This window comes from Alligator sinensis, unplaced genomic scaffold (assembly GCF_000455745.1).
Source record: "Alligator sinensis unplaced genomic scaffold, ASM45574v1 scaffold379_1, whole genome shotgun sequence".
Lineage (NCBI taxonomy): Eukaryota > Metazoa > Chordata > Crocodylia > Alligatoridae > Alligator > Alligator sinensis.
Genome location: NW_005842001.1, coordinates 2,598,244 through 2,612,148, shown reverse-complemented (window position 1 = coordinate 2,612,148; position 13,905 = coordinate 2,598,244). Strand labels below are relative to the sequence as shown.

Below are 13,905 nucleotides of genomic sequence, written 5' to 3'. Positions count from 1 at the left end.
CTGCTGCTTGAAGGATAAAAACTGACTGAAGATTCCTGAGGTTTGCTCATTTTAAATATACAGCACCCTAGCTTTTTACAGCAGTGTTTAATGGATAATAAGTCAGAAAGACTACTTTACTTTTTATGTAGCCCTCTAATTTGGACCTAAAAGAAGAACAGGAACTAGGACAGTACTACAGCATAAACACAGCTCACAGACTAACTGTTGTAACCCATACTTCCTCCCCATAAACTCACATAGTTTAGTCAGAAAGGCTTAGGTTATGTCTTCATGAAACCAAATGCTTGTTGGATTAGGGACGTTTTATTTGCTCTGTGAAAGGCCAGGCATACCTGCTTACATAAACAATTAAAACAAAGCTATAACTGCTGGCACTCTGAAGCACCCTGGTGCAGGATTATGATCAAACTGACTGAACATTGCCTTATTTAGAAGTAATTTTAATATAACCCTTTCCTAAAAGAGTCCAAGCTCTTAGATGTCCAGTGGGCTAGAAGAGAGCCTATTTCTCTATTAAACAAAGTAAAACCACTGAGAAAAGCCTAAGACCAATCATTCCAAAAGGCATACTTACTTGAGCTAAAAATCAGTGGGGCCAACCTCTCTGGCAAGGTAAGCCTCGCCTCAAGTGCGACACCGTTCCCCTTTCCATGCCCCGCTTGTTTCTCCGCTTTCTGCCTCCTTCCCTATGTCCCCTGCACAATCTGCTGTTCTACTTTCTGCTCCCTGCTCTACCTGTTCCTGTGTTCCCTGCTCCCTCCATAATCTGCTATGTGCCATACAGATGCTGCCCATGCCATTTGTGGCATGCATACTGCATAGTTTCATAGTAGCTAGGGTCAGGAGGGACCTGAACAGATCATCTAGCCTGACCCCTTGCCACGGGCAGGAATGAATGCTGGGTTCACAAGACCCCAGACAGGTGATCATACAACCTCTTCTTGGATTTGCCCAAGGTAGAGGCAAGGACCACTTCCCTGGGAAGTTGGTTCCAGATTTTGGCCCACCCTAACTGTAAAATATTGCCATCTGATCTCTAACCTAAACCTATTCACCATCAGCTTATTACCATTGTTCCTTGTCACCCCAGGTGGTGCTGGGGAGAAAAGAGCTCTGCCTATTTGCTGTTGAACTCCCCTGATGAGTTTGTAGCCAGCCACCAGGTCCCCCCTCAGCCTCCTCTTGCTGAGGCTGAACAGGTTCAGATCCTTCAGTCTCTCCTCCTAGGGCCTGCCCTGCTGCCCTCTCACCAAGCGGGTGGCCCTCCTCTGAACCCTCTCCAGGCTGGCCACTCCTGAACTAAACAAAATACCTTCTTGCATTTCTGTGGTAAAGGGGGATGCCATTTGCCTAAGTACAGCAGAAATATGGGGAACAAACTTCACAACAGAAGGTAACTGCAATTCAAACTAAACTGCAGGGCCCTGATCCTGTGCATGAATTCTATGAGACTACTCAAAATAGCAAAGTTGAGCATGCATTTAAGTTTTTGCAGGATTTGGGTCTAAGGCTATGGTTTGTTAAATATCTGCTTTAAGACAAGTAATGCATGTTTCAGAAACATGCTCTCATGATCGGTTGAACATATGGTTGAGTAGGTGCACAATATCCGTTCAGAGTCGCATGCTTTACAATATTAAGAAATCCAGGAAGTTTGCACCTGACTTAACTACACATCTCAAGAATGACAGACAATAACCTGAAGCTGAATTCTGTACCAAGGTGAATGTCCATCTGGCCTGCTCACTTCTTCCCAACTGTCCTACTACCTGTACTGTGCTCTGGGTACATCTCTGAACCATTTGAGACCTCTGTGTGAATGCTACTATAGAGGGTATGGACACCAGCTTTCAGTTTGGGGTGGGGCAGCTGCACAAATGGTCTCATGCAGAATTAAGGAAACAAATCATGTCCTTTGTTGTTGCAGTAAATTTGAGATAACCTTAATTCTGTGTTCTGACACACACACATAGGCAATACACAGAATACTGAGCTAGCTATAATTAAGAATTAAAATGTTATGCCCGTCTCACAGGCTTCTCCCCAAGTTTTCAGAAGGACACTGCTTATATTCCATGCCCGATGCTACTGTCCTTACTTAGGATCTTGCCCTAAATTTATAGCTGTAGCATGGCTTTGTTTTACAAGGTACAAGCCATTGTACTATGGAATAACTCTATAATTATATAGTATCTATTGATTGTATAATTAGGTGGTAAATGCCATATAATCACTAAGCCATTACATGGCTTATTCTGTTTTCTAAATTAGAGTGTTATGAGATCTAAAAGCTGCAGGTCACATGGGCATTGTTCTTCAACTTACTTGGCAAGTGATAGGTGGGTGAAGGCACCATAGAACAAAGAGAAGTAGGTGACATAACTTCTGAAAGTCTCTACCAACATCCAATAATGTGCTTTGCAGAATTATATCATACAGTAATACAAAATTGAACATGAGACCACTGCACAGTAAAAAGAAATGTAAGAGATGTTATTTACACTCACACGCACACGATAATGGGGTGTTAAGCGAGGAGACGGAATGCTCAAGGTTAAATAATTCCTCCTACATGCCACAGACAAGAAACAAAATTGTTGCCTATAGTGTTAGCCAACTACAATTAAAGTCTCCACTACACTTACATTATCCAAAGGCATAGTACAGGAGGTCAAATATACTTCAAACTGAACGACTCAAGTGTCTCAGTTTTATCTTAGCAGATATTTGATGGCTGAATGTAGAATTGTAAACAGTAAAAACAATGAGTCAATGGTTCAGTATTTTAAGGCCAATTAATTGTACTCAAGCTAAATACTTCTTTTAACAAGGCAGAGAATTAAAAAAAAAAAAAAAAGATAACAACAGAACAACAACATCTTAAACTGACAAAGACCCACTAGCTCCTTTTGTTAAAAATATTTTTAAAATCTGCTCCATTAGATGTGGGATTATTAGAAAATAAAGAAAGTCTTCCAATTCAATTAAAGAGATAAACCATCACCAGTGTGGTTTCTCATTAAAATAAAAATCAAGCTATTCACAGGAAACAGTTATGCAGCAAATGAGGGTTTATTCATTTGTTCTGAAATTATCATCTGAAGCGGAGTGCTTACAGTGGCCACTTGCCATTAGGCAAGATACATGACTGGATTACTAATAAGGATTTTTATTTATTTATTTATTTTTAAGGGCAGGTTACAACTGACCTTTATACAAATAACCAATCAAGGGCTGTATCACAAACAAGCTTTCCAGTAACTTTCACCCCTTAGCAAAGGCCTTGGTCTAGAGTGCAGATTGAACTGTGCTAGTGTATCCTAAGTAAAAAAGGCCTCCAAAATGGACAGAGGGGCAAATACTTGCCTCTGGTCTTCCAGAGTATAGAACAGGGGTATGCAAAATATGGCCTGCAGGCTGGATCCAGCCTGAGAGGCCATTCTCTATCCAGCCTGCGGAGTCCCAAAAAATGTAGAAAATTAATACTTCTCTGCCCTTGGTTCCTGTCAAAAATTACAGGAACCAAGGGCAGTAGGACCCAGGGCAAGCCCAGCAGGCACCAACAACAGCAGAGCCCACCATGGCTGCCCTGGTGCGGGAAGCTCAGGTAAGGTGCAGGGGAAGGACCCCAGGCAAGGAACAAGTGTGGGGCAGGGAAGCTGCTCCTCCCCGCCCACGCCCAGTGCCCCAGGCTGCAGCTGCTTGCAGCCCACATGGGGCTGCCTGTGCCCGCTCCAGACAGCCCTACACATGTTGCGAGCGCCTGCAGCATGGGACACCAGGCGTGGGGCGGGGGTGGCCCCCCCCCCACACCCTCAGTTTTTCCCTGGGCTCCTTCCCTGTGCGGAAAAAAGCAGCCCCTCGCCCACCACATGGCCGGCGCTCCCTGCTGCAGGCACTTGCAGCCTGTGCGGGGCTGTCCGGAGCAGGCATAGGCAGCCCCAGGTAGGCTGCGATTGGCTTCAGCATGGGGCACCGGGCATGGGTCTAGGAGGGGCTGCTTTCTCCCCCCCCCTCCCCCACACTCAGCACCACCTTGTAACCCGCCCCATTGCCAGGCTGGCAGTGGGATGGCTTACAGGCTGGTGTTGAGCTTGGGGAAAAGTGGCCCCTTGCCCACCCCATGGCCAATGCCCCGTGCTGCAGCCACCTGCAGCACGCATGAGGCTGCCTGTGCCTGCTCCAGACAGTCATTGATGTCACTGAATTTCAGCTGGAAACACCAAGCAAAGTATTCTAGTAATAATTACCAAAGTATTTCAGGGGCATTAATGTTCTGTCATACGGTGCCTGGCTCATGCACTATGGATAAAGAAAGCCTTTTCAGAGCAGTGTCACATAGGACCTAAATTAAACTAGAAAGCATAATACACTTGTGCGGGCCGGGAGCAACCTGAGCCCTTTTCGCGCTGCACGCGGGCTGTGGCCAGCAGCCCGGGCACGCCGGGTCGGAGAGGGAAGGCCTTCGAGCTGGAATTAGGCACACACGCGTAGTGGTAGTTTAAAAGATTGTTTACTTACACCGAGATGGCAGTGGTGTAGGCTGGAAAGCTTGCTTGAGTGGCAGTTACAGACAGAAAAGAAAACAAAACTCGAACCTGCAGGGCACGAGGGTACGTCGCAAAGGGTTCCGGCGACGGGAAGATCCGGCAAGGACTCACACGAAGTTTGCTAGGCTCCGTGGATCCGGTTTGTTTGTGCGCGGGAAGGGATACGTCTGGGAATCTATCGGCAACGGGGAGAGGCTAGAGGTTGATCAGACCTCTGTTGCCTGCTTGAAATGCGCTGGGTCCGTAAGGATCCGCAGTGCTTAGAGATCTTCACACAGCGTGAAGTCTCCTCCTCCCTTGTTCGTGGAGTCCTCCAACTTGGGCGGAAACCACTCAAGCCTCTTATACGGCTAGCAAGCCAATCACTAGCCGCCACGTGTGAATAATTTAGAACTGGCCAATAATGGGACTCAAATTAGCATACAAATGGCGGGAACTCTTTGCAACGAGCATTTCTGTGCTGCAACAAAGAAATGCACCCTGCAAAGAAAGCTTCAAATTGGCAGGAAATTCTCCCTTGCACCGGGGTTCTCTTTTGCAGCAGAAAACTCCACCGTGCAAAGAAGCTATAATTTAGCGGGGACAATTTAGCAGTGCCGAAGCACACAAAAACAAAAATCACACCCTTTGGGTTGTGACAACACTAATAGTCCAAAAATTTGTATTTGCATGTGGCAGTCTTGGTCTAAGTTGATGGGAAAATTGTTAATATCTTGAGCATTTTGATATGGTTTTTATTACCTTCCTCAGAGTCACAATCACCCCCCACACAGCAAATGACAAATGATGAAATGTGGAAAAGAGTTCCTCTAACTGCACTTTTTATTGCCACTGCTGTGACTCCTCCTATACTCTAGTAGGAAGTGTCAATCTTCAGAGTTCTCATCATGTCAAGGCGGTTGTATTATTCAGATCTCAGAATGCTGTATTAGTACAAGTGTAAGGGTTTCAAATTGCACTACAGACCCCACACACCCAGTCACTGAGAGACTGTTCTCTCCTGGTCATGGGTGGGGATTGACCCCTCATTTATACTGGCTCCTGACAGCATGCAGACAGCCAGGCATCTGCAACAGGCAAGTCTTTCAAGGAAGAGGTTGTGGCTGCCACTTCCCTTTTCTTATTGACATCAGGGTGCCCAGCGCTGTTTGAAAAGGGAGTTGAACGCATGCCAGCCTTGTGCAGAACAGGCCTTTGTAGGATGGTGTAGTCCAGAGAAGGAAGATGGGTGGCAAAACATTAGTTTAGTTTTGCCACCCATCTGCTGTAGGGCCCTGAACAAGTCATTTGACCAATCTGAGGACAGGTGTTAGGAGCTGGGACATCTGCCTATACTGGGATGGTACGTCACACAACAGGAGCTCCAGGCAGCACTGGGACTTCTACATTCTGTGGTAATCACTATATCACCTATTACTGGTTTGATGATTGGATTTGAGTTTGACTTAAATTCTTCCCACCCTTGGAATGGGGCATTATCCAGGTGGCAGAACCATCAATAATGGCTGCAGCAGGGAGAGAAGAAAACACAGGTACAGAAAGGGGGGAAAATGGAGAAAGGAATTCAACTGAAACCTAAGAGAGTTAAGGCCCCTTTGTGACATGATTGGGTCTAATTAAGAAAGTAAAAGGGATCCACTTCCTTACATTCTAATCAGTAACAGACATATGCTCCCGAAGTCGCAGGACGCCGGACGGATTCCATGCGTCTTAATTCACTCTTTTAAAAAAAAATCCCACACCAACCCTCCTGCTTTTGCTTAATGAGGAAGAGTAAGATGACTATATTAAAAAGCATGCTGTACAAGTGAGACAAGGTTCTTTGGGTGCTGCACAAGTGAAACATTTAACATTTCGCCTGAAGCAAAATTTGACAAAGTCAAACATCCAGTGTTTCCTTAAGTGAAAGCAAATCATTGAGTAAGAATCTCAAAATGTTGAACAGGCTTGAAGTCCATGGTACACAAGCATCATACCTTAATATAAAACCAAACATACCACACACACCCTCTTGCCTGAACAAATATTGTGTTATACCAGAGCCTTTGCATTGTCAGGGTCAGTGGTTGGGCATCAGATTACTTTTTAACAGTGTAACTCTGGGAAGCATTTTTTTTTTTAAATGGCAAAAAGTGATTATTTTTGGTGATTCAAAGTGTTCTTCTGAATATAGTTGTGGTCATTTTATAACCAGCTGTGAAGCTCAGTTACTCAGGCCATATTAAAGCTCAGCACTGACTATGAACATCAATATGAGAACTCGCTTGTGGCAAATAACTTGCACAGTCAGTGAGTCTCCAAGCACTTTCAGAGACGTACTGGCATGCTCATTTTATGGAAGGGTAACTGAACAGTGAAAAAAGCTGAATAACTTTCACCAGGCTCTCAAAGTAACAGCAAGAAAAACAGAGGGTCCCCCCAATCTGCGCCCCCTTAGCCTAACAACTGAACTGAACCACCCCTAATATTCTGCAGTATATATATCCTGCCCTTAGTCAGCACACATTGCTGTCTCAATGGGCAGATCTACACGGGCTGTTAATGAGCCTGAATAAACTCTGCTTTGCTGTCTGGACCAAGGATTATTGTGGTGTTATGAGGAGTTATTTGAGGAACTCCTAAGGGTGAAAAGTCAGAAGTGAGGTTGCAGGCACTCAAGCCAGCTTGTGAAGTATTGCTTGGAGGGTCTGAAAAACTCCTAAGGGGACAAAGCCTACCTTCATGGCAGCAGGTACATCAGACTGCTTACAGACCTGGGATATTGTCTCTTTATGAACCCCGCCACCTTGTTCAGCACTGACAGCATACCAATATTTTTGCGTTGGTTTGATTACAAATTAATAGCCCCAGTTAAGTTAAACAATTAAGAAAGGGATGTTTTGCACAAAGGAGAAAAAGCAACACACTGAAATGAGCAGAAACTTTTACCTCCCGGAAAAACCTAAGCATGAATAATTATGGACAGTGTTGGCTTGTATGGGTACTTTGAAAGTGAAATATTTCCACAGGAAACACAATTAAGAGTCCTGTATAAAGAACACTGTAAGCTCTGGGTACTGCGTTTCCCTTTCTGCTTTTCCACAAACACAGTATGCTTTCAGAAGGGATGTTATAGTCACATAGTTTCCACCGATTGTTAGAAATATGCACATGTGAAAATTAGGTCAACTTCTACAGCTATTTTACCAGCTGAGAAAAAAATAAATAAATCTCATGCTCATAGCCTCAGTGATTCAGGAAGAGCAATGGAAATAAAGACACAGTATCACTGACAATAAAAATAAAAGCTTCCCCACCAACAGGAAGACCCATAATGCAAAAGGAAGGTTCACTGGAATATAACCTTGATAAGGCCAACTTATTCCAATTCAGAAATTCACATAGTTTAAACTCCAGAAGTTTCTGTTCATCCTCAGTTCACTTAAATTCTTTCATCCTCATATTGATGGGATTTGCCCACAGCCATGGGAAGATTCAAAACAAATATTTCCTGCCAGATAGCTTTTTAAGCAAACTACTTCTTCTGCCTCATCTTGGGGGAGTTTAGTACAGTAACATGACAGCAAGGACACATTTTCAAAGTGGCAGATGTGGGAGCAGGTATACATAAAGTCAGTTATTTTGGGGTTTTTTGGTTGTTGGTTTTGTTTTTTTTTTTTATAACTGAGAAAATCTGTGCCTGCACTTCCAGGAACTGAGTTCACAGTTACCTGAGCCTCGCATGCAAATCTAAGTTCTGTGTATGCATGCACATACTCTGATATGGTACATATACAGAGGCTCTTGGAAAGTTTGGACCAGAGGAGCTATTGCTGTAGGTTAGAACCAAAATAGCATAGGTACATGGAGAGTTTACACATGCAGTTCTCTTGGTAACTTTTTAATTCTCATTGTTATACCATGTATGTAGCAGACATGAGCACGGCTCCTCTACCCCACTGCAACCACCACATGCAACCAAGTTGAAGATTCAAATTCTAAAGAATCCCTTAAATTGGGTGGCAGGGGTAGTTTAGCAAATAGGGGGTCAACTGCAAGATTCTTGAAATCTATGTATAATTTTTGAAGTCATGACACTTCTCAGGTATTTCAAGTGTATTGGGCAAGATCCATGTTCCATAAATCAAAGAGACTTCAAAGACAAACCTTATTTCTAAAGTTACCTTTGAGTTTTCTTTGCTTACGTACTGTATTTACTTAGTAAAGATGGCAATTTCTTATTATGTGATTGTTTGTTTCGAAATGCAAATGGTATAAGTAGGCTTAAACTAAACTCACTTCGTTTGTAAACTAACCGTTCTCAATTCAACTCTTCAGAAATGACAATCTATTAAAAGTGCAATCCCATCTACAATGCTCCCTTCCTCCACGTCGCATTCAGGCATGAATTAAAAAGGACTTTAAATCAGAACAAATTTCAGAACAAATTAAATTGCCAGTTTAAAAAGTATGCTATGCTAGAACACTGGAAAATGCAAGTATTAAAAAAAAGGGGTGAGGGAGGGAGGGAGAATGAATGCCACAAAGGTTTCTAGCTCTTGTTCAGGGCTGAAATGGATCTAATCTAACATAAATAACCAATGAGTGTTCCAATATGTACATACACCAGGAAAATCAAAATGGCTTCAGATACAGTTTTAAGACCTTACCTTATAGACCTGCCCATAGGTTCCATTGCCAACTAGTTCCACCAGTTCAAAGATACCTGCAGGATCCTAAAAGGAAAAAAAGAAAATAATAATAATAAAAAAGAAAGATGAACAACAAACATTTACAAGTAGTCTCAAAAGCAGCAATCATTCTACAGAAGTGAAGTCAACATTTCATTGACAACTGCTGCAACGTGTTAATTGTTTCCTTTAGCCTAATCGTGGATTAGCAGCATTATAATATCATCAAATGGAAATATTATCCCACCCAGTATATCCAGTGAGCCAGTTACTTAGGACCTGGCCCTACAAACACACTGCCACTTAGCATGACCAGTCGGCAAGGGGATTCTTAGTAATAAGGCTTAGGTCTTGTAGTTGGGTCTGTTCTGAAACCAGCCTAAAGAAACAGTTGTCAAGATGGTATTCTGGTAGCAGCACTATCCTTTTACTGGCTAGAGCCTGAATATTCAGTACAAGTTTTAGAAATATTCGGTTAGATCTGTTAAAACGTCTTCAGTTAAAAACCAAACAAAACAACAACAAAGTCTTGCCCAGAGTCCTGGTTTAGCTTCATAGAAAAAATTCCATGTTCACAAGTTGGTTTCAACTGACATTTCTCCTGGCTCCACATCCTAGCTGCAAAATTCCCACTGTTTTTCCGCAAGCTAAAAGTTTTATTAAGATCTACTAAATTATTTCCATTAACCTGGACTGCACATCAATTGTGTAATATAGGCCAAGACATAAATCAAAATACTACTGCTAACAATAAACCTGAAACCAGGAGAGTTTGCACTGCGTTCATTTTCATCAAAAATGAAATTTGCTGTTTGTTGCTAAGGTCAATAGCTAAAGACTTAGCAGAAGCCACAGCATTAGGGACCAAAGAGTGACCAACACCAAAATGACTTCCATCAAGATACAAAAAGAGGACACATGTAGCATTAAGCCAGAAAATTTCGTCTCACACCAATATGAGAGAGTCAAACTTCTGATGTTATGTCAACATAACTGAGGTAAATTTAGGCTTGCTACCTTTAGCAAATATGATCAAAAAGGCTAAATAAATGTGGGTTTTATCTCAGAAAGGAATGAGGAAAGGTAAAAACCATCACAACACAGTTCTTTTGGTCACTAGATCAATCTTCATGTCCCGAACATAATCCAATGTGCAATAAAATCCATGGCAGGATACCTTTACTTAGAGCCAAACCAAACCTGTAGAGTCCAAAATAAGCCCTTTCCATAAATACATTACTTTTGTTTTAGATCAGTGATCCTCAACCTTCTTGGATTCAAGGCATCCCTCATTAGGCTCAAAATACCAGTCAGAACCACCAGCTCTTAGCTTTCGCTTGTTTTTTTGACTACACAAAAATAGAGCAATTCTTCTTTTGCAAAAAAACTCAAGACCACAAGTCAAAATCTTTTTAGCACTATAGAATCCTGTGTAAAGGTCTCTGGGTTTATCTTGTGAATCATGTTTGCACTTCTAACAGGGCTATCGTAGCGTGGCACCCTGCAGCGCCCTTGAAAGGATCTCAAGGCACCCCAGGGTGCCACAGCACCCTAGTTGAAAATCACTGTTTTAAATTAACAGAACACACCCTGCACAAGGGGATAACAAGCTTATGGGGCTCTTTAGTCACAACCATCCTTTCCCCCCATCCCTGTCCTCTTTTCCCCTCACTGTGCTGCCTGTCCCCAACTTCCAAATTCTGCTTTAAACAAATATCCCCAATTCCATCTCAGTCCCTTCCTCCCCACTCTTCCTCCCACCCTCTTGCTAAGCTAAGAGTCTAAGGCTAGGTACAGACATTAAAAAAAAGTGGAATCAATCCAAGTTATGTGGTCTTCTGTAAGCAGCATAAGTTCATATAGTTAGTGAACAGAACACATTCGTCTGGGGGTGGGGAAGGGGGCAAGGAGGGGAGGGCCAAATCTTAGACTTGGTTACTCCATTTTTAAACCAATCTAAACATGCTGAACCTATGTTCTGTTACAGCTATAGACTAGTTTAAGATCACTTATACCACTAAAAGTGTAATGTCTGTACCTGGCCTAAGTGTCTTGTAACAGCAAAGTAAGCTGTGATTATTCAGTCTTCTTGAATCAAGATTTCTAAACACACACAATAGGCTGCACTGTCTAGGATTTCACTCTGTTCCCCTTTGCAAAAGTCTCAATTTGATCAGGAAAAGCAGCAAAGAAATTAATGTGATTAATTGTTGCTAACAGTTGATATGTGGCAGCGTGTTTAAAAAAAAATAGCCCTGGCTATGCTGGTTCTCCACAGCTAGCTCTATACAATTAATTCGGGACTTTCTTCGCAGCCCTTCACCGAGCAGGCCAATCCTTATTTCTTAGGTGTGACCCGCTCTGACTATGCTGGATGCATGCTATCAAAGAGAACATATTCCTTAACTACCCTCCCTCCTTGTGCCCTGGTTCTCCTGGCTTTCCAGAGCATATGGATCGCCAGAGGCCACCAGGCTTCAGACAAGTGGGCAGTTGCCACATCCTGAATGGCACCTGCAAGAAACATGACGTATATACACAAGTTGAGAGGAGGCTGATGAGCACCAAGAGAACCAAATGGGTCCTTGGTAGTACTTCTTTGCAAAGAGCCTGACACCAAGAGATAGGTGCAACACTCCACCTAGTTTAAAATCTATAAAGGTATTTTTTATTTTGTGGAGGGGGAGGAAAAGGAGGGTGTTTTGTTCTTCCCCTCTCCAACAAAGTGGAATTGAAACTGGAATTGTTTGATGAAGCTTCTGTGCCAGCCAGAATCTTACCTGCTGGATTTTTGAGCAGCAGCCATGTCTACTCAGCAAGCTAATGATGTGGCATGCTAGCAGATGAAAAGTTGCAATAAGCAATGTCTGAGAAAGCAAGACGGTACAGATGGGAATCATATATGAGGTAAGGAAAGGCCACATTTTGAGGGTGCTCCCTGGGAGGCAGAAGATAGATACCATCACCATGGTGGAAATATATTTCCTGAATCAGAGTTGACAACTCCCATAAGATGAACTCAGCAGTTAAACGTTGATTTTTAGGTTTGCTCATCGAAACCCAATAGCCCTGGATCACATGGGAGAAGCTAACTAGTTATGACAAGGGAGAAAATTTTAATAGTCAAGAAGTGGAAATAGCCTATTCTATTAGTTAGCCCATCTCTCCACAGTGCACCAATATGTTTACTGGCATTTTGTCCAAGCCCACTTTACCTCCCTGCAACCCCACTGCACCATCACAACCTTCCACTCTCCATCTTACCATACTGAACACTATGCCGACTACTCTGGCAGTCTTATTTTTAGACTTAAAATTCTGCCTTTAGTCATTGCTTAAACATGATCACAGATTCCTGACGAGCAAAGCTGTAATGTTTTAGACTGTAGCTGGGATTTTTTTTAGCATATTAAATGTGTACCATAAAATACACATTGCAAGACATTCCTGGACTGCAGACATTCGTGTACTGTATAAAAGTCAGCAAATTACTAAGCCTCTGCTTCCACTGAGGAAGTTATAACAGCTCTACACAGTAAGACATACTAATGTAGGCCTTTTTAATTTTACCTCTAACTGCCTCAGGCACAGAGGGGTCATTCCTGGGTCAAAATAAGTGTTCGGGGTCCATGTACCTTGCAGTCAGAAGGAGAACTGCAGCATGTGTCAACTAGCAGAGGTATACTTAAATCAACATCTAAAGCAGTGAAGCCATGGCAGCAGCAATCTGAATAAGCAAACTGTTCTGGTACAGCCTACATGGAGACCTGTACCACCACATCTTTCCTGCCACAAAGCTCTCTAGATTTAAGCTATCTTGAACCTGCTGCCATCGCTCTGACTGCAGCACAAATATACCCGAAATCAGCTAGGCTGAAGAGTACTGCAGTGCAGGGAAGGAATGAACTGAAAATAGCAACGAAGCAGTGCAAAGGCTGCTGTGCAAGCTCCACGCTGACGAAGCAGTGTTCTCTACAGAAAGGAAAAGGGACTTGGAGCCAGTTGCGCACCAGGCTCTTATAAGCAGAAAGGAAAAAATAAAATCATGGCAGCTGCTGTTTTATTTTTGAGTTCTGCTTCCAGGAGTTATTTTGCTCAGTGCTGGAGTTGCAATAACCTTGGAAGAGGTGTATGTATTTGTGTGCATTTAATCCATTTGAGGGGGAGGGGAAGGGGGAGACCCAGTAGACCATCAAGTCCACTCCAGATCAAAGCTGCACTGCCTTCCTCAATATGATTTCAGCGGCTCTCTTCAGTCCCCACATCCCAAAGGGCACTTCTGGCGATTTGTTTTGCAGTCCATTTATTCTTTCCTTGCTAGGATCAAGTAAGATCAGTAGGCAGAATGGCAACTTGTGGAGCTGGCTCTGTATGAACCCTCAGCTAACAAGGAGCAGTTGCAGACTCCTTCCTGCAGCCTAGCTGAATGCACAAGATGCCCCTCTGCCACCCAGGCCAAGGTCACTACAGATTCATGACACCTGGCAGTTCTGCATGTGGGCTAGATTGTGAACACACTAGTTTCTCACCAGCATGTAGAAAGTACATGCCCAGTTATGCAATGACCCATCTTGGTCCAGACAGCTACTCTAGGTGGATCAAGATGGCACATCTGTGTGCTGCAGTCCTATACTAATAGAAAGGCACTAGCTTTATCTTCACACATTTGGTTGTCAAGCTTG

General features: G+C 43.1%; 1 protein-coding gene across 7 annotated transcripts in view; it reads right to left on the bottom strand.

Moving 5' to 3' along the window:
- TNIK (TRAF2 and NCK interacting kinase) overlaps positions 1–13,905 on the bottom strand; it is a 326,733-nt gene that overhangs the window by 261,521 nt on the left and 51,307 nt on the right. For all 7 annotated transcript variants that reach the window (XM_025201756.1, XM_025201754.1, XM_025201757.1 and 4 more), the window contains exon 2: positions 9,203–9,268. In XM_025201756.1, coding sequence (XP_025057541.1) covers positions 9,203–9,268 — 66 coding nt within the window. The remainder of the gene's footprint in view (positions 1–9,202; positions 9,269–13,905) is intronic.